General features: G+C 33.9%; 2 protein-coding genes across 10 annotated transcripts; one reads left to right on the top strand and one right to left on the bottom strand.

Annotated features, from left to right (window-relative positions):
• Positions 1-2,615: 2,615 nt before the first annotated feature.
• LOC137719598 (replication protein A 70 kDa DNA-binding subunit E-like) lies at positions 2,616-8,208 on the bottom strand. 4 transcript variants are annotated; one of them, XM_088700391.1, is made up of 12 exons: positions 8,124-8,208; positions 7,394-7,471; positions 6,126-6,283; positions 5,488-5,760; positions 5,256-5,352; positions 5,026-5,150; positions 4,573-4,654; positions 4,351-4,483; positions 4,059-4,216; positions 3,448-3,861; positions 3,089-3,210; positions 2,616-2,989 (listed from the first exon to the last, which is right to left on the bottom strand). In XM_088700391.1, the coding sequence occupies exons 4-10, from the start codon at positions 5,525-5,527 to the stop codon at positions 3,708-3,710; spliced, it is 789 nt and encodes a 262-aa protein (XP_088556517.1). In that variant the 5' UTR covers positions 5,528-5,760; positions 6,126-6,283; positions 7,394-7,471; positions 8,124-8,208; the 3' UTR covers positions 2,616-2,989; positions 3,089-3,210; positions 3,448-3,707. The 4 variants fall into 4 exon arrangements, with proteins under 4 accessions (XP_088556517.1, XP_088556516.1, XP_088556519.1 ...); XM_088700390.1 differs by lacking the exon at positions 7,394-7,471; XM_088700393.1 differs by lacking the exon at positions 7,394-7,471 and having other exon boundaries at positions 3,448-3,796.
• Positions 8,209-12,709: 4,501 nt separating this feature from the next.
• On the top strand, positions 12,710-20,141 carry LOC148694022 (uncharacterized). 6 transcript variants are annotated; one of them, XR_015966828.1, is made up of 13 exons: positions 12,748-13,070; positions 13,649-13,796; positions 14,200-14,708; positions 15,043-15,083; positions 15,450-15,573; positions 16,384-16,465; positions 16,915-16,989; positions 17,180-17,287; positions 18,391-18,457; positions 18,591-18,674; positions 18,949-19,190; positions 19,330-19,468; positions 19,572-20,141. XR_015966828.1 is itself a non-coding variant. In XM_088700396.1 (12 exons), exons 1-5 carry the CDS (start codon positions 12,945-12,947, stop codon positions 16,385-16,387), a joined length of 393 nt encoding a protein of 130 aa, XP_088556522.1. In that variant the 5' UTR covers positions 12,739-12,944; the 3' UTR covers positions 16,388-16,465; positions 16,949-16,989; positions 17,180-17,287; positions 18,391-18,457; positions 18,591-18,674; positions 18,949-19,190; positions 19,330-19,468; positions 19,572-20,141. The 6 variants fall into 6 exon arrangements, 2 of the variants coding, with proteins under 2 accessions (XP_088556522.1, XP_088556521.1); XR_015966827.1 differs by lacking the exon at positions 14,200-14,708 and having other exon boundaries at positions 12,710-13,070; XR_015966829.1 differs by lacking the exon at positions 14,200-14,708 and having other exon boundaries at positions 12,710-13,070; positions 15,419-15,573.
• Positions 20,142-20,205: the final 64 nt, after the last annotated feature.

The raw sequence follows: 20,205 nt of genomic DNA, 5'->3' as shown, positions 1-20,205 counted from the left end.
ACGATGAAAGATGTTGATATGCTTGAATCATCTTTAAGTCTTAATTTTCTTGCAACATCTATCTTTTGTACGTCACGGGTGTTTTGTTTAATGTGTGCAGATTACAGACTTCAGTACATTAGTTTAAGGTTTCTACAATGTTGTTAATTGAGGGTTTTGTCAAGGAAATGCCAAAGGGGGAGATTGTTAGGGTAAAATTGGCAATCCCTAACATAATGCCTGAGTCTGTAATAGCTTAGACTTGTTATACATTTTCAATTGTAATAGTTTAAGTCTAGGAAGGGTTCTCACACTTTCGATGCAAAGATGTTACCTACACGCGATAAATATTCAGGTACGTTTGCATGCATACATCCAACTACATTCATCTATATCTCATGTTATTGTTTTTGAGATAGGACTCTTAACCATTGTGTGGTTTATCTCTTTAAAATATCTTATTCCTTTATATTCGAGATTTTAAAGCATGCAAAATAGTCTAATTGCATTAGGACTAATCTGGTGGTATTGAGACTTTTCAAACCGTGTTATCAAAACGTGTTTGGGTGTTGGTAGAGTTATTGATCAATATGGATTGTATTGTAATCTTTGACAAAACGTCTATGCATCAGATAAGAAGGGGGTGTCGTGCTTTTTAGTATATATATGAGAAGTCATGGACGTGCTCGGGTTTGAACCTTTTATGTATAGAAACTGATTTTATTGAAAAGGATTTTTGAAGAAACATCAGTTGGGTTTTTCGTGTGCGTGGAAAAATAATTGAAATACTGTTGTTTGCTTATGGTTCCAACAGCATGGTTTTTTTAAGAGAAGATATTATTTTTCATGCTGTTTTTTTCTTTGGGGTTTTAAATTGAATATCAATTATGGAAATGAGCCTTGTGATTTTCGTAATTGATTGTTTTCCAAACAAACACTTCATCATATAAACATTCTCCATGATCGAGTTAGCATTGTGCAAAGTTCGAGGGAAAGGTGATTGACGGTCGCGTTAGTACCGTGCCACTTCAACTCGAGGACTGAAGAAAGATCGAGTAGCAAAGCGCGGAGACAAAGCTGCCAACTGGTATGAGTGTCTAGTTGATGAGTTTTGTAAGTCTTTATGTATTCTTTCTTTCTTAGTGTTTCCTGGCTTGGTAGCCCGAGGATTTTCCCAGTGGTGGGTTTTGCCTCGTTAAATCCTACATCATGTGTGTGATTTTTATATTCATGTTGAATATTTGTGTAGGATTAATTTAGCATAACTGATTAATCGAAACCATAATTTGCTTTAGCATTAAGTTGTCATTTATAGATTAAGTTAGTATCCATCCTAGGACTTTCAAATGTGCATAGTTTTATACATTTCGCTCGGATGACAATTTGATAATGGCTGAAGTGTTTTCTTTCCTCGATCGTAAATGTCTTTTTGGTATTTTGCAGATCAAAACAAAGTTAAAGCTTTTGACTGTCAATTTTGCAACCGCTACCTTGCTACTTTGGTAAAGTCTCAACTTCTTGATAATATCAATTAATTTTGGCTGTAATGTTAGGGTATTGAGTTGAATGCATGCATATGCTACACGGCATAGGTCTAACATGATTAGAACTTTAATATCATGATGTGTGATGCTAATTAAGTACAATATGAGTATCTGTACAAAGAAAGACATGTGCATCTAAGGGATCTACTTTCTTTGCAATTTCAATTTGGAAATTGAATTTATTTACAAAATTACGATCCTTTTTAAAATTTAGAAAAGAGGATGTTAAAAAACCAATTTTCTTTATAAGAACTTGAATACAAAGTAGACCATCAGTAAAAACAAACCAACAACGATTATGGTAATTTAGTAATTTAAACATAAACCAGCTTTGAGAGTCATACTCACCCATTATCGGTTTTCCTTGCGAGCATATTTCCTACCCAAAGTTTCCCAAACTGTGTTCTCAAACTACTGCATCGGCATATCTTTCCAACTTCTAATAGTGTTTGGTCCCCATACTTTCCACAATTCGTTTTGGATCTTAATAATAGCTGCTATATTGCTTGGAATTATCAATGATTCCAGTTTTTTGTTTTCTTTTCTTTTTCGAAAGCATGAATGTGAAGTTTGATCACTGAGTTTGCCAAACAAATATATTGAACTTTTCAAATAGACTTTAAATTTATCCCATAGATTTTCTACTTTTCTTTTTCTGATCGTTGTTGCCATGCTGAGAAAAAAATTATATTAATGGCTGTTCATTTACCTCTGTAGTATTTCGTACTTATTCTGATCTCCACTGGTTCTTTAAATGGTGTAGTTTTTCAATCAGTTAACAGTTTTTAAAAATTCAAACAACACTATAGTTCTAAGTTTGATTAGTCTGCCTTTTAGCATATTTCCTAGAGACCAAGGATCTAACCATGTAAGAGGCCCAACTATATAATTTATTTCTATTTGCACCTGGTAAGCTTTCATTTCAGTATAGCCTTTCACTAGTTATTTATACCCGCGCGTTGCTGCGGGTTTTAAAGCAGAATGAAATGCTATATTAAAGACTTGAAAAATGAATTTGCAAAGCAATGATAACATTAATAACAAAGAAAATGGAAAAGTTGGAGAAAAGCTTGAATTGTGAGAAGGTAGGGATAAACATGAAAGTTTATGATTAGATCACAACACTTATAAGTGTTTTTGGATTAGGATGATCATACTTACAAACAAAATATTAGCAGATACTTTCATACAGGGATACAAAAAATATTAGAGCTATATATTCTACTTTAGCTGTTCTTTGTGCTCTAAAAACTAAACCAGCTTCTGTACACAAAAAATTAAGAAATGCTGGTATACGGAGGTGCAAAAAATATTGTCGAGTTTTGTGCAGAAAGTGGTATTTACAAACCACCAAAGATATAGGACAATGTTTAATACAGAGTAGCAAAAGATGCAAAATATATTGCAGCAGAGGAGGAAACGTCTTATAGCAGGACCATTATCAATGTTGACATTGAGAAACCAACCTGTACAAAGAAAAATAATGCAAGGCATTTAGATAGTGATTAAGTTCACAGCTGAGCAGTTTTGAAGCAAAGAATTTAGCAAAATGAAACCATACTGACCCAGTTAATTTTTGGAGGGACTATCTGTTTTTGCAGAAGCTGGAGGTGGATTTTTTTTCAGCAATTTGATAGGTATTTCATCAAATTCTTTCGGGTCAACTTCTGAAATTTCTTCTGCTTCACTGTTTTAAATGACCATGAGTGATGAGCACATTTTATTGGATAAAACATAGAAAATGTTGTCTAACTATAATTCGTGTCTCTTTACTCAAATTGTGTCTTTTAAAAAAAAAAAAAAAAAGATTCTTGACAGGTATATATTAAGCAAAGCAAGATAGCCAGAACATATGAATATTTGAACACAGGGAAGTAAAATAAAAGTATCAGATTTTATGATACTATGGAGTTTGAATCTATACCTCTGTTCACTGTCAGTAAAAAGAGCTTTCCTCACAGACTCCCTCTTTCGTTTATGTGATTCTCCGCTTGTTTCAGGTGGTGAGGTCAAAGATAATACAGTAGTGGAAGATACTGTGACTGCTCTTGGTAAGATTTGTGGAGTTATTGGTTCTATAGCTGTATCATTAGACACATTGTAAACCAACACGTCACTTGAGTTGAAACTATTTTTTCTATTTCCGAATCGCAAGTGGAAAATCTTCTTTTGTCCAATCAGTCGCTAAAACTCATTTGGCAGTTGTTGTTGGTCAATCAATCTCTGATTCATGACCAAATCTTTGCAGGGCATACCAAAGAGTTTTTCTCCACCTTTGCCAATTATCAAAGCACTAATTTCATTAGTGTTGTCTTCAAGAATCAAATTAACTTTGTACCTATATTTAAAAATTGAATTCCATGAGTTTTTTTTTATGGTTTATAACTCAATTGTTAACAATCAGAGCAAAGAAGTTTAAAGAACAGAGGTTACAGATTTGAAGTCATTTTTTAGTTGGAAAAAAACAGCATGGAATTGAAAATCGTAGAAAAAGTAAAAAAAGACAGAATAACAAACTTGCATATTGAATATTACCATGGTATTGGAATTTGGTTGGGGTGTTTCTGACAGATGAGTTGTCCGGTCGACGGGCCCTTATGCATTTGTTTGGCACAGCTAGGGCAAGCATTGTACCACCAATCATAACGTGTGTCAAAACGTTTGATAGATGCTTTACATAGGAATGTATCATTCTGTCACATGTTTTATGACACGTGTGTCATAAAAGAGCAACAACAAAATTAGTTTCTGTTCAATATGTAAAAATGAAGGTAAATGTTTAAAAAAAAAAAAAAAAAAGATAGAAAAGCATAAATCATTTGTATACCTTATACAACTCAGGATCCAAAAAGGCCAGCTCATCTATTGTTACTCTTCTTGCTGTACGCAGAATTTCAGCTTCATTTGCCTGCCTTGAAGAAGGAGGCAGTATTTTTACAGGGACTTTACAGGTTGAGAACCTGCAAGTTTAAAAAGAAAATAAGAAATTTTGAAAAATTAGCATGTTTAGAGGTTTGAACAGGAATGACGATTTTAGAAGTGCGCTGACATTGATTTATATGAGTTAACCTCCGGGATGTCTGGGTCGATGAAAAAAAGGGAGGAGCCAGTACTATTCAAGACGATGTTCTCTGTCGATGGCAAAAAATAATAACAGAATTGTAAAACAAATATTAGCAAATATGATAGATGAGTAAATGTTTTTAATTGGATGATAGATGTTTAAATGTGAGGAAAATATTGTAATGGATGCATATAAAAATGTGGTAAAATAATTTGAACATGTAATGCTAGAAACAAAATACAAACTGTAACAAACAGGTTCTAACAGTTTATAAATAAGAAAGAAAAAAAATAAGACATCAAAATTCTGTCCTAAAGAGTAACAATCAAATACACTAAAATTCCATAATGATAAAATAGTGGAACAGTTTACAGCAAGAAATGTAAGAACATATCTAAATAAAGACAGAAAAAATGGGTATTAGTTAGATGAGCTTACCTAGGTAAATCTTGACTTTTAAACTTGTAAATACAACAATAATCGGCAAAGACAACTTGTGGATCGATAAAGAACAAAAAGCTTCTGCAATATCTGCCCACAATGTAACATATAATTCTTCTTTTCTGTGCACAAAACAAATGAGAAACAAACACTAAATTTTCTTCCCAGCCTAACAGAGAAAATGATATTAACAAATTGGAATTGCAACAGTTAAAGAAAAGAACAACCTGATATTCTCAATGTGTATATCACACTTCTGCACTATTCCTTGATTAATCTGTTTTGATTCCAATTGCTGGACCGCAGTTATATGGCCAATCACATCTTACAATTTAAAAAGTTAATACAAAAATAATGTCAAAACTCATTTCAGTGAAAAAATAACAGAAATGTTTTTAATTGATGGACATGTAGATACATATATATATATATAGACAAATACACACGTATTGATGTTACCTATAAGAATATCATCTCTGTTCAGACGCGGATAGAGCATGTTGAAATCTAGTAGGAAAAACCTATGTCGAGGGATGGGTGGAAAGACGGTAGACAGTTTTTTAAACAATGTTGTACCAGTGAATATAACCTGGGTTTCATGCGGCACCACTTTATATTGTCCTCTGATGTTGATCGTGCGAAATTCATGATTTCGTAACAACTACCAGCATCAATCTTTGAGGCTACCAGTTCACAATCGATGTCTGACGCAGATGCTTCAACCGCATTGTTCTTCGTAATTGATCACATGCCATATTAAGAAAAAAAAACAAAAAAAAAAAGAATAATAACATAATTAAAAGACTTATGAGCAAGTAAATAGTGAAAAACATTATATTTTGGTACAGAGAGATTGAATGAGCACAGTGGGTAAATAAACTAACTGAAAATATGTCAACTATCATAACCAAGATTTACAAAACACTTTAGACATGTTAAAAAATCAAACTGTTAAAAAAAAAAAATATATATATATATATATATATATATAAACATAAATATAAATTAACAAACTAACAATGAAAAATAAAATAAAACTTACTACATAACTATAACTGTTAAAATACTTAATTTGAATTATGAGAATGATGGCTTACTGTTTCATCAACCAAGATACACTGTAGTGTAACGTATTTGCGAACAGTTGCAGAAATGGTAGATTTCCATATCCTACAGACACGAATCTTTATTTTCTCCGCTTTAGTGTAAGGACGCAATTTTGCAATAGGGGTGACCTCAATTGTTTCCATTGAATCTGTTAAAAGAGAGATAAATTTTATAAAGATAAGAATTAGTATAACACAAATCTGTAAACAAATATGAAAGAAAGGATTGATTTCTTTCATTCCTAATTAAATAAATGGTTAAAATAATTTTAACATAACTATTACAAAACCGATAACCACTACATAAACTCGAAATTCCAAAAATAAAAAGGACTCAGAAAAGAAATAAGCCAACCAAAAATAATTAAAGAACTAAATTTGACAAAAAAAAAAATACATTTCATATTAGGATAGTAAAACAAATGATCAGAAATTAACATATGACAAAAAATAACTATTATGAAACACCTAACACATTATGAAAGCAGTAAAATAATAGTTGGAAAAAGCTAACTAAAGAGGAAACCAAATAATCAATTACCAAAAGTACAACAAAATTTGAAGCACTTGTGCCAAAAGGGAAAAGCAGGGTTAAGCAGATATAATCAATTACTTTCCCACACTGCAAATGCATAAACCAAAAAGAAAAACACTTACTAAGTTAGTTTTAATAAGTTAAGAAATAAATAAAAAACAACTATGTCTATCAGGTGGCATGGGTGTAAACTGTTGTTTTTTTTTCCTTCCATAAATATAACTTTACATTAATGTGAAGCGGAAATAAACACAAATTTGAAACAATCAGGTATCCATGGTACTCAGCTAAATTTCAAAGCATTGACAACAAATTTAATATTCTATAGTCCCAAATGATCACCAGACATTTAACCAACTAATTAATAAAGCATTTGAGGATCACATGATTGAAAACCTAAATCTCAAACTTTATATATCGATGTGCACGGAAGAGAACTAACTTGGCAACAAACAATATTAATGCAAATCTATAGATAAAGAAAGAAATCCAAAACGTTTGAACACAATTGTAGAACAAAGCACATTGCATTGTGATATTGAATTGAACCCCCACTAACAATCTAATACTGTGAACTTATTTAAGTTCAAAAATAATATAAGATGTTAAACCTGAATTAACATTATTATCAAATAGGGAACGTTTGATAAAAGCAGCAAAGCAATGATTCAAAGGGGAAGACTCAAAAAGAAACCACATATTACAAAGAACAAACATCACTTACCAAAAGCGGAACAAAACGTCGAACACGTGTGCAGGCAGTAAACTGTAGAGTCAAGGAGATAATAAGAATTTTCCCACACTGCAAACAGACAAATTAAAAACATAAACACTTAGCAAATCATGTTTAATAAGCTGAAAAGGAGAAAAAAAGACTAATTTTCTTAGATGTCATAGTTAGAAACTACATTTTTAATGCAGAAACCAAACCCATCCATTAGGAATGGACAGCTAGCCTGGGCTAATTAAAAAGCTCAACAAAAAACAAAACCAAAGAGTTACCCATCAATGCAGAAGTAAAGGATTGACATAAAGAATAAAACAGTGAATCATAAAAAGCAAGACCGCAAGTCACAATTCTAGAAGAGGAAAACAGAATGCTCACAACTCAAGCAACAATATCAATATTGTTCTACTAAATTATATGTTATATGATGAGCATTATTTTGATTGAGATATCTCACATGTCAAAAAGTGAAGAAGTTCCAACGAAGGTGACAACCGCATTATATAAAGAAGAAACCTAGACCTAGTTGAACATGTATAATTTGTGAAAAATCACAGGTTGTATAAGGAAGATTTTGAAATATGCATTTGAAAATAGATACCATCTAATTATGCTGCTTCACAAACAATGCTACCGATGAACTTATCTTTCTCCCTTATGCTGGATTCGAATGATATAAACTAAGAAAACCCCATATTAAAAATCAATAGCCAAATACTAAACATACCATCTAATTCACCAATTGCATCCTCTGCATCTCTACCGTGATCCAAGTGAACAAAAGCATAACCCAGTGGTCTCCGAGCAACCCACACGCTGCGAAATTAACAATACAAAAAGATTAACAACCATCCTCCATAAAAATAACACCACTTTATGAATATGTGGGTAAATGACTACAAACATTACAAAAGTTGTTGTTCTCTTTGCCGATAAACTGTGGGATTCATCAACATCCGTCAAACTCCCACTTCAATTTTACAAAAGCAACACAGAAAAAATAAAAAAACAGAAAACAAAGTTTGACAAAGGGGCACAGGGACAGCAAAGTTGCAACAGATCGAGGAAAAATGTTGAATGAAACCATTGGATAACATCTTCTCACGCACCCAAAAAAACCCACAAACTCAAAACCACAAAAATCCAGTCTAAAACATCGAATCATATACTCAGATGCACAAAAGATAAACTAACAAATTCAAAATGAAATAAAAATAATTAACAATAAGCAAGTACACTATCCTTCGAATTAAAAGCACATAATTTCAAAACTCGTCACCTTAAACACAGATGTCTTCGCAGGGTGTAAATAAAAACCTTATATTGATTTCGTATTTTCCGAGCAACCACATGCAGCAAAATCTCACAAAACACCGACTGAAAGCAACAACACGAAAATTTGAGGGAAACAAAACGGGTGAAAGTGATAGTGAAGCAAAGTTGAAAATGAGAGGAAACAAAACGGAACAAAACAAAACCCAAACAAAGTACCATGCGATGACCAACACGTGGGCCTGACAAAACTGTGTTGCAGCTGTAGCAAAAACAAACACAACCACAAAAAAAAAGTGAAATGCAGTCCAATTCCGTCAAAGACAACCAACAAAGACACTGGTGTAATTTTACTATGCAAAAAGCTAACAACAACATCAAAGCACCACGCGATGATCAACACGTGGGCTTGACAAAACTGTGCTGCAACTGTAGCAAAAACAAACATAGCCCATTAAAAAAAAATGAAATAAAGTCCAAACAAAGCATAAGCAGCAGATAGGACCAAATGAGGGCAAAGCTGTAAATTTACTGTTCTAAGCAGGGAAAAAAGCCTCAGACTGAGCAGCAGCGAAGGGCAATTACGTCAAAACACTGTTATAGAACAGTACCACCCGATTTGGGTTTTAGTATATATGAATTTCATTTCAGATAGGTGAAGCAGCACTCATTTGCTTTTATATATTTATTTTGCTGTATTTTCAAAATTTGTTTTTATTTTTTTGGCTTTTTTCCCATCTCAGATGTGTGTCTGTATATACATGCACTAATGGTTGCAACATGTTACAACGGTGTATTAAGCTTTGGTGTATTCTTAACTGATGTATCCAATTTTGTTTTCACTAATTATTATAAACACTAGGGAAATTTAAAGCCAAATATCAAAATTTAAGAATTTTAACTTGCAGCCATTTTTGTTGGTTTCTGTAAAGATTCTAATGGTTTTCTGTTATAAATTTGTCTATGTTAGATTATTGTTTTTCAATTTAAATTTTACTCTTTTCCAACTTATGATGCTTCACTGAATAAATGATACAGATTTTTCTTGAAGTCATTTCGTTGTTTGTTTTCCTTTGGAGGATTGTTGTGCTTCGGTTAGTACCATTCAGTTCTCTCCATCTGTCAATCGGCACTGCTCTTAATCTAACCCTAGGCAAAATAGAGATCGTCTTTTAAAGTTAAACATGGTCCACTTTCTGCAAAAAAATATTTGGCAAAATGGTTAACCATCTGTTGGCAAAAACTAATTAGTGACATCTTGATCAACCTGCACAAATTGCTATCTGCCCACTGAGCATTATGTTTGGGGTATAGGGTGCATTTTCTATGGTATGGGGTGTCTGAGAGAAACGGTTTCAGAATTAGGTTTGTTTGGATTTCAAGGATTACGTTTGGGATTTTGTTTGTAAGATTTGCCGAGAGATAGGGGTGTTTCAGTTTTTATGTTTAATGTTCTGAGACTTACCCTTTATTTAGTTCACTTTCACAGATTGAGTCCATTATACAATCACAATTTAAGTTACTTTTAGTGTAACTGTTTCTTTGCACCTCAAATTCTTAATCTAAGTCTCACTGCTTTTTTGCAGTTTAGATTGCACTCACATCAAAGAATCATAATCTACTCTTGCTGCTGCCTTTAATCAAGGGGTTCTGAGCCATTACGTTTCAATCGAGCCTTTGGTACGTCCTGAACTTCAATACATTGTTTCCCCATGCTTACCATTTCAGACAATGCGATTTTATCATTTTTAACATGACTTTGGTTTTTTTTTTTGGCTTATATGATATGTTTGTTCTAAGCTTTGTTTCTCATTCTTGCTTATCTTTGAAACCTCTGATTCTCCAGAGGTCCAATGGTTCTTTCTTTTTTTTTTGGTTTAAATTTTGTCTATGCAATTCTATTATTGTTTGAAAGTCTCTTGGTGTCTCTGTGATTCTTATTTAACCCAGTGTTTTCAATTGTTTATCAAATGTTGTTAGGCATTTTGTTTGTTTTATGTTGGTTGCTTCCTTTCTTTTTTGCGTCCTCACTTTATCAAATCGTTCTTCGAAGGTTAGTTACTTTGGTTGGTTGGTCTTTTTGTTAGGTTTTTCTAGTAGTCAACCGTCTCATCCTTTCCGAAGTGCTTTGATAAGTGCTGTTAACAACTGCATTCTCTCAACAAACCAAACATATTTCCAAAAAAAATCACAACTTCCATATTTAAAATTTTTAAATTTTTGACTATGTTAGTCTAAGACCTACAAGCTGAACATATTTTTCTAAAAGACATAACTTTTGACGCTGTATTTAATTTGTGATTCAAGGTAGATAAAATGGTGAAAGAGATTGATCGAAGCGAACAACAAATTCTAGGAGGAGTTTTGGTTAAAAATGTAAAGGAATTGATTAAGGCTCGAAACATTAACAAGATTCGAAAAACGATACAGATATATAGAGAAATTGCCCCAGGATCCAATACAAAGAAAGAAGTCAAAATAGAAAAAACAAGGATGGGTTTGCGTGTTTATGGTAAGGGTGCAAACCGAAACAAATTGGTGGTCCACACTATCCATTCACCTGGAAATCGTAGTAATTTGCCGAAAGAACAAGTTCTGTTGAATGAAGAAGTTTAGCATGTTTTTTTGGGGGTTTTTGGTGGGATCTACAAGTTTGATTGCTGCAAAAAGATTGGAATTTTGTTGGTCTTCCTTGCCTCCACCATAACATCCTTCTGGGTTTTCAATGTATACAAACGGGATGGGTGTTACATAATAAGATAAATGCCATGTAAACCTTTTTTGTTCGGTCATAACATCAATAATGTAAACAATTAACCATTTTACCGTTTTAAGGATAGAGTGTTGGCGTGCTGGGATTATGTTTCTCTGCTTATATATTTTTCGCATTTCTCTTTTTGTTGATAGGATCGTTTGACTCATGCTTTTTTGTTGGTTATACACTTTTAAAACACTTGTTGTATTAATGTTTTGATATTATTCGTGAGCGGGCCGTTCTCAAAAACAAATTGTTTCTTTCCTTATGTCGTCTCATGGTGCAATTAAAAGGATTTGTTTTTAAATTGCACCTTTAGTTGGTTTTTATATACATTCTATTCTCATTTTTTACTTTGAAAATTTTACTTGGCTCTTCAACAATTTTTAATTGGTTCCTCCAAAAAATATATTTGTGTGGATGTTTATGTTGTGTTAGTTCTTTCTTTGCAGCCATATATGAATTCTTAAAAACTATGGTTATATGAATTCTTAAAAACTATGGTAATTAATGTGGTTTTTCGGGTGGTTTTTTAGATGGGGAAAACGGGGTGAGCGACGATTTTATATTGTTATTCTCGGTTATTATGTAACTATTTGAATATGGAAGGCATAGTATCATGCAAACAATACAACAATTGTAAATAGAAGGGGTCCCTGGGGTGTGCAGAGGGTGGGTTTAGAGATGGTGAAATTTGCCTAGGTCGCAAGATAAACGCTTATGGTTTCATAGTTGTGTTGATGGCCGTGAAAACTGCCAACATTGGTCACCTCACTGTTCCTCTACAATTATTTAAGTGTTTGGATCTTTAATGACTTCTAAACTTAATGGTTTTTAACTATTTCAAAACGATTCATAAAGTTGGATATGAATTTATTAGAAGGTGTCAATTTAAAGTATGGATTACATTTTTAGGGTCTTCAACTGTGGATAAAAAGTTGTTCATCACGTTAGAGCACTTCCACCATGGGAAATCCTCCCCCAGGCTATTCACTATTTAATTTATCTAGTGAACAGTAACTGCCCTTAATGAACAATAACTGTCTTTTGCATCTTCACCGTTGCACTTGAATAGCCTTGGCAATAGGTAATAAAATATTAGTTTTTTTTAAAATAATATAAAAATAATTTTATTTGTAATGTCGGATAAGATTTTTAATCGGTCTCGTTATACCATTTTCTATTAATTTTTTTTTATTATTTTTACTTTTTCTTTTCACAAGGTGCAGCACACCATTCCAAAACCTTTTTTATTATTATTATTTTTTTTCTTCTTTTCATATGGTGCCAACGCACCATTATTTTTCTTCTTCTTTTCACATCCAAAAGCAACCAAACCCCTACTTTCGTTAGTTTTTGTTTCCCCAAAAATGCAGAGGGAGAGAAAGAGGATGACAACAAATCAAAACCCCCTTCCGATTCGACCTCTCCCACTCCGATTCCTTGTGGGTTTTTTCCTACTTCCCTCACAACCTCGCCAATCGATCTGCTCCTGGAGAAAAATCAGCCGCCGTCGCCGCCATGTTTTTGTTCGACTGGTTCTACAGCGTCCTCGCCTTCCTCGGGTTGTGGCAGGAGGCCAAGATTCTGTTTTTGGGCCTCGACAATTTCGGCAAGACGACCCTCCTCCATATGCTGAAGGACGAGGTTTGACTTTCTTTCTCTCCCACCTCGAATCGAATAGTACCTGGAAGAGTTTGAGAAATGCAGAGGAAATGATGGCTGACGTCGCCAGACGTCAGCCTTGCGTCATATGCCCTTCAGGCTCTCGGGCTGGCAACTCTTGCCGAGCTTCTCCCTCGGGCCCACTCGGGCTCCATTGCCAGCACAAGCTGGACCAAGTTGCTCGGGCTTCTAGCACTGTTTGAGAGCCAGTCCACCGGGCTATTACCCACGGTGGAACTGCTCTTAGAGAGGAATTTGAAGTTGAATTATCACCATGACAAAATGTTTTATATACTTACTTACCTTAGAGTCACTTCAATCCATTTTTTCCACCATCACAGATTTTTCATGATTCATTTCAATTTTTTTTTCTTATAAATAAAATTGTTCAAAAAACATAGTTTATAAAGATGTTTTTAAAACATTTACATGAAGGTATAACTTTGCATTATTATTTTATCCTTTTGTTTATTTTTCTAAACATGACTCCACCATTTCTTTGTTAAATCATCTTATTCAATTTTGAATTTAATTAGCTTATCAATTGCTTATATATGTAGATTATTGGAGGAGCAACCAATTCATTTTCTGACGCCATACCTGCCAACAAACAAACTGTAGATCAGGGTATGCAAAATATGGGTCACAAAAAGCATCGGAGATAATTCTCAACCTATAAGTCTTGATTGTGTTTTCGTTGATAAAGATGTAAGATTTTTACACCTTTTTAATTATCGTTGAATGCTAGCATTTTTACGTATCCAATTGTGCACGCCATGTTCTTAGTACAACAAACTTTGTGATCAAACATATAACTGTAAAAACAAAACTAAGTATGAACTAACAATTCTTCTTTTCCTTAATTTTTTTTTTTAATTGTTTCTTTACCTATACAAATTAAACAAAATGTGATTTTGCAAGGTTGCTTCGACTGCTACTGATTTGATTCTTGGAGTAATCTCCATTGTTATCTTGCATATGATCTTAAATGCTATCTAAGTAGCCACAATTATGCTATATTGCCTATTTACATGATTCTTAAACTATATGCGTTAAATGTTATACCACTCATTAAGTATTATGTCTGTTTTTTAATTTATGCTTCCAAAAGGGAGATGCGGTTCACAGAACCATGAACGGTCGAGACATCCAATTTTTTTTAGACCATCAAGTGTCGGCAATGCATACGAAATCAACAAATTTTGTATCGTTCACAACAGAAGATCAAGCGGGGTTGTCCCTCATGCTGCCATAATCGAATTGAATAGGATGGGGATGTAGTGCATATATTGTGTGGTTGGATTCGTTGGAATGATATCACATGCTAAATATCTCAATACCAGGTGTGGTGCGTATATTGTGCCTAGTGTTTCCTGACCTGAGTCGTATATATGATATTTTGGTGGATTTCACGTTATTTACAAAATTGCCACCACCTTTTCGTTCTTCGTTCGGTGAGGGTTTCGGGGATGGGAGGCCATGCCGCATCAGAGAGAGAGAGAGAGAGAGAGAGATGAGTGGGGATCTTAGCGCCATTGCTGCAGATCCTCGATTTCATGAGTAGGAGAGGGGGTACAGTCAGAGAAAAGCATGGGGACCATCGGGATTTGAGGAAGAGGGGTATTTGGCTTATTTTCGTCAGATTTCTCAAACGCTTTTGCTAATGAAGAGAGTGTTCGGTTCTTTGATTTCTTTTGTCTGCCTCCTTCTATGTTGCTTTATCAGTTTCATTTTCCAATGCTGGCTCATGGAAATTTGTAAAAATGGCTGTAGTTTTCTGAGAAGGTTATGTTTTTTGTGTAATCCCATTTGAGGTTAAAAATGATGAAAATTTTGTATCCGAATCAAGGAATTGATTATTGAGAATTGAGTTTGTGATTTACAGTTCATTTTGGTATTTGATTGATAGTCGGTGCTCATAATTTGGATTTTTTTTACTTAAAATTGTTTGCAGAGAGAGAGAAAGAGAGAGTTCGACGCTTAAACCAGAGCCAGGTATATCTCTCCTCTTGCTTTCTCTCTACGATGTTCTATCCCAATTTCTCTCAGATAGTAAGGGTTTTGGTTTGCTTTCTTGGATTAGATTTGTATATATTCCATTGCATCTCAGTTTTCTCTGATTTAATAGCATAATTTTCTTAGCATCAAAATTGTATCTGGCTCTTGGTTTTCTTGATCTAATTTTTTATTTATTTCTATAATTAGATAAATTAAGGAATAAATTTATATTAGTATATGAGTATTCGATTCTGATATAAAATTTATATTAGTATATGAGTATTCGATTCTAATATCATATATTAGTATATGAGTATTCGGTGTTTGCTAAGGCGCTTCTCGAGACGGCGTTGGAATGTGCAGGTGATGAGGATTCAGGGGATGAGGAGGAAATGGCAAAGGAGGAGGACCAAAACGCGCTCTCTGTTAGGATAATTGATGCCCTGAATTCCAGAAAGTCTGCACTTCACCACTCATTAATTATATGGTTTGTTCCTTTGGTTTAAAGGTGTTTATTTTGATGTTGTTTTTTATACATTGTTGAATATATTGTTAGTTTAGTTATTGATTGTACCGAGTGTGGTTTATGCTTTTGGTATTAAGTAGTTTTTTCATATCCCTGAACTCCTTTTCAGGTAGAGAAACGTGAGTTCTTCTAAGGTGTTTAAGTGAGTGTCAATCAGAGAGTATTTTGTTCGAATATATGTCCAAACATAAAATTTCTTTGGAATGAAATAAATGAAACAACTTTTGAGACTCCCACATTTGAGATGTGTATTGGTTCTGAAAGTATAAGACCAAAAGTTACATTTGCATTCCCATTTACAGAAATACAACTTGCAGAATTAGTTAAATGTATCAAATGACTAGCATGTGAATTTGTGTATGGTTAAAAATAATCTTATCCTTAAGGATTATTGATTGGGCAAATTTGGTTGAGTAAATTTAGGGTTATTGATTGGGCTAATTTGGTTGATTAGTTGATATGATTTGGATGGGTTTGAGGGTTAGTTTCTAGGAATGTTCTATTGGTGTTCATTTTCTTCTACAGAGTTACCAAAATCTCAAGTCCCCATTTGATCCTTGAGTACGACCCAATCATATTTGCTGTAATACAATCATATTCTTGAGGTTTGGATTTTTTACCATCATGTTTCTGCCCAATCATATTTGCTTATGTTTTCGTTAGAAAATATGCGCATGTTCTCTAAACTAAAATACACTTCTCAGATTGATGTGATTATTGGATTGGATTTTCCTTATTTACCTTCATATAATGGTGGGTTTAACTTTTTAGGTGAAAGTTTTTACGCAACCTCATTACTTGCAAAATTTTGTTCAGTCAACATTCAATGCCCTACCATCAGATCAAGTTAAAGGTACGAATCACAATCATGCTATTTTTGTCACTTTTTATTCCCTTGCTGAACACAATGGAGTGAATTGTCTTCATTTGCATTCTTGCATTTGAACTTACGTATGTTCTTACCTGACATTTGTAAGCTTTTGATTAGTCATGAAATATGATACATTTTCTCCGTGTTTAAAAACTTATGACATACAATCAGTTTCTTTTTGGTTGGGTTGAAATGATATTGATTGTGCTGCTATAAAGTTCCTTTTTATAGTTGGGTTTGAAATCATGTTAATAGAATCTTTTTTTGGTTGGTCCGATCTGTAACAGATGAGATTGCTTTGTTTGAATCAAAATTTGATCTTTTTTTGTGTGAAATTATATTGGAATCGCAAATTTGTCAGGTATATCTTAGATTCTTTGTTGCGTATTCACCTTCTCACAACTTTTACATTGTCTCTTGATTGGATGGAGTTTTATAATTTCCATGATCAACGGATGCATGAAGTAAGGAGGAAGCTACTACTTTTATGGAGCTTCTTTGGCATGGTAAGTTGAAGTTGAAAATCATTTTTTTTCGTTCACGGAATTCATTATCTTGCTATATTGGCAATTAGCAGTGTCTGACAATTGGCAAAGTGTATTCATTTTTCTGCTTAATTTATCTTGAGAATAATACTTATTTTAATTATGTTAATTTGTCCCCTTTTCCATAGAATTTTGTGCAATGTGAATGTAGGTTATTCTCAATCCTCAGATAGTGATTATTTAAGGACTTCTCCAAACTTGGCTACTCAGATTTTCAAATACAGAGCAGAGAGGAGTCAGATGAGCTAGAATCAAGTTGGTATCGTTCTAAATTATTCTTAATCATTTACAACTTGCAGAATTAGTTAAATGTATCAAATGACTAGCATGTGAATTTGTGTATAGTTAAAAATAATCTTATCCTTAAGGATTATTGATTTGGGGAATTTGGTTGAGTAAATTTAGGGTTACTGATTGGGCTAATTTGGTTGATTAGTTGATCTGATTTGGATGGGTTTGTGGGTTAGTTTCTAGGAATGTTCCATTGGTGTTCTTTTTCTTCTACACAGTTACCAAAATCTCAAGCCCCCATTTGATCCTCGAGTACGACCCAATCATATTTGCTGTACAATCATATTCTTGAGGTTTGGATTTTTCTCTCATGTATGTTCTCTAAACTAAAATGCACTTCTTAGACTTCTGTTTCTTATGGAAACGGGCATCCTGCATGTTTTTTGCTTTGCATGTTTGTGCTTGAAAACTTAGATGCTAGAATAAGAATGAAACAGTTTTTATATTTTTTTGTCAACTGCTAAAACATGTGCCTAACCTACAGGATATATATTTTGCCACCTTGACTGCAGGGGCTAGATTTGTGTGAAGATCATGTTGCTTCTCTTTCTTCTGTTTATTAGGGAAACAGAACGTTCAGTTTCATCCTGTTAATTGTACAATGTCTTTTCATCTCAGCTAAGTTGAATGTATATAAAAACGAAGCTGCATATCTTACCGACCTCATTCACTCATCTATCCCTCTGTTCATTCATGATTGTGTTGAATTTATTCAGGTAAAATGTGTTTTATTCATGTAGTTCAAGGTGATGCATTCAAGTCCCGCATCAACGCGCGAGCATATTTTCTAGTTAATTACTATTGGTTTTCCCTCAATATAGACAACATTAAATTGGTCAAATTTATTTGGTAAAGTTTTTATGACTGTAGAATTTCTCGTTTAAATTTCTGGTTTTAGAGAATTCTTCATTAAATTTCTGGGTGCTTTTGAGGTTATTTTATCCGTGAGATTTAGTAAATTTTTCTAGATTTTGTAGAATTGTTCGATTAAATTTGTGGGTTTGGTTATTTTTTATTTTGTGCATTTTATAGTGAACTTGGTTGTGGGTTTCGATGTTTGTCTATGGCAAGGTAAGGGATGCCAACTCATGAACCAAGTGGTCTTTCAGCACCTGTAGGAGATGAGCGAAGTGATATGGTATAGTTTCCTTTAATTTTTACAATTACTAAATGTAGATGACCAAAGCGAAATATCATTGAGCTCTTTGCAAATTCAGATTGTTGATTTTTTTTTTTCCTTTCAATTTGCACGTCCACAAAATCCCTTCAAGTATTGGTACGACTAAGTTGCAACTCTCACAAAACAATGGAGACACCGCGCTAAACCCTTGCCGCCCGATGACCCCAATTCTCAGGTACTACTTGACACTTGCTCACTTCTATGTTGGGGAAAATTAGTGCAAATTTTTCAATGTGTTTTAATTAGTGTCATTCTTTAGTGAACAAAAGTGTTTGATCCTCAATTGCCAACTCTGTAAATTTTTAGGAATGATTGAGATAAGCTTGTGGCGCAAGTGCATCTACTGTGTAGTAGTGCAAGTCCATTTTTAGGTGCATATTACCTAGGATTGTTGTAGTCCTTTGCCAAGTGACTCTCTGTCTGTGGCTCATAAGCTTCTTTGTGGTTAGGGCCCAAGGGTAATTGTTGTGGGACCAACAGATTCTGGGAAAAGTACCTTGTCGAAAATGCTTCTTAGTTGGGCAGCTAAGAAGGGATGGAAACCTACGTTCGTCGACTTGGATATTGGACAAGGAGCTATAACAATTCCGGGATGCATTGCCGCTACTCCTATTGAAATGCCTATTGATCCAGTTGAAGGAATTCCTCTTGATATTCCTCTCGTTTATTTCTATGGGCACACAACTCCTAGGTAATTGATTTATAGCATCTTCATATGGACCTATCATTTCACATCGTTTGTTAATATCTGATACTAACATATAAGAGAAATTCTTGTATTGCTAATTTATTGGAAGTCATGAATCCTTAAAGATCCATTTTTTATCCAGTAATAATGTAGATTTATACAAAGTGCTTGTGAAGGAGCTTGCTCAAGTGGTAGAAAGACAACTTTCTGGGAATGCTGAATCTCGAGCTTCTGGAATGGTGATCAATACCATGGGATGGATAGAAGGTCAAGGCTACGAGGTAATTTTTAGGCTGCTTGCACTTCAGGGATGGCTGCTGACTTACTATTGAAATGGTTGTTTTAATGTCATATATTTGAAATTCTTGGTCGATTTTCTTGCAGTTGCTTCTTCATGCAATTGATACATTCAATGCCAATGTTATCTTAGTTCTGGGCCAGGTACATCCCTCTGGTTTGAGTTTTCTTTCTTATTATGATTTTACCGTACTGGATTCTGCAAGCATTTCTTCTTTCCCCTCCTCTTCCCCCCCCCCCCCCCCCCCCCCCTCTCGCTATTGTTGCTCGACTCCGTTACAATGCATCCTTGTTTGCAAAACATTTTGATGTTTTAACAAAATGGTTGTATATGTAGGCTCCGATGACAGTACATATATTTCTTTTAAATTCTTAGGAAAAACTTTGGTCTCCTTCATTTTGTCTCTCTTTTTATGCCAAATGTAAGGTAGAAATTATTCGTTGAAATAATTGGCTTGTGTGTGCTTCTGTTATGAATTGCGTTTTAGTGCTTTGGGTTTTGTTTGTATTGCATATTGGTTGTTGGGTAGTGGCTTGATTGGAGTTGGAATTCGTTCTGGAACTTACAAGGGTTGTATTTTTGTGGGTAGCTTATAGGTTTTTGAGTAAGGCTGTGTTTGTTATGGATTTGGGATTCTAATTTTGAAGTTTTCAGGAGCTTATGGTTTCACAATGGTGCACTCTTTTTCTTTCCTTTTTGGTAACCTGAAAACTATATACT

The sequence above is a fragment of the Pyrus communis genome, chromosome 9 (genome assembly GCF_041283825.1).
Source record: "Pyrus communis isolate YQ-2024b chromosome 9, ASM4128382v1, whole genome shotgun sequence".
NCBI classification, from domain to species: domain Eukaryota; kingdom Viridiplantae; phylum Streptophyta; class Magnoliopsida; order Rosales; family Rosaceae; genus Pyrus; species Pyrus communis.
Note: the sequence above shows the minus strand (reverse complement) of the source record. Positions and strands in the feature narration are given on the sequence as shown.

Excerpts from the sequence above, each read along its gene's own strand:
- LOC137719598 (XM_088700391.1), bottom strand. The coding sequence starts at position 5,527 with ATGCTCTATCCGCGTCTGAACAGAGATGATATTCTTATAG. Across the intron at positions 5,353-5,487 it reads CAGAGATGATATTCTTATAG|ATGTGATTGGCCATATAACT; the intron begins GTAACATCAATA and ends TTAAATTGTAAG. Across the intron at positions 4,217-4,350 it reads TGGATCCTGAGTTGTATAAG|AATGATACATTCCTATGTAA; the intron begins GTATACAAATGA and ends AACATGTGACAG.
- LOC148694022 (XM_088700396.1), top strand. The coding sequence starts at position 12,945 with ATGTTTTTGTTCGACTGGTTCTACAGCGTCCTCGCCTTCCTCGGGTTG. Across the intron at positions 13,071-13,648 it reads TCCATATGCTGAAGGACGAG|ATTATTGGAGGAGCAACCAA; the intron begins GTTTGACTTTCT and ends TTATATATGTAG. Across the intron at positions 13,716-15,042 it reads CAAACAAACTGTAGATCAGG|AGAGAGAGAAAGAGAGAGTT; the intron begins GTATGCAAAATA and ends AATTGTTTGCAG.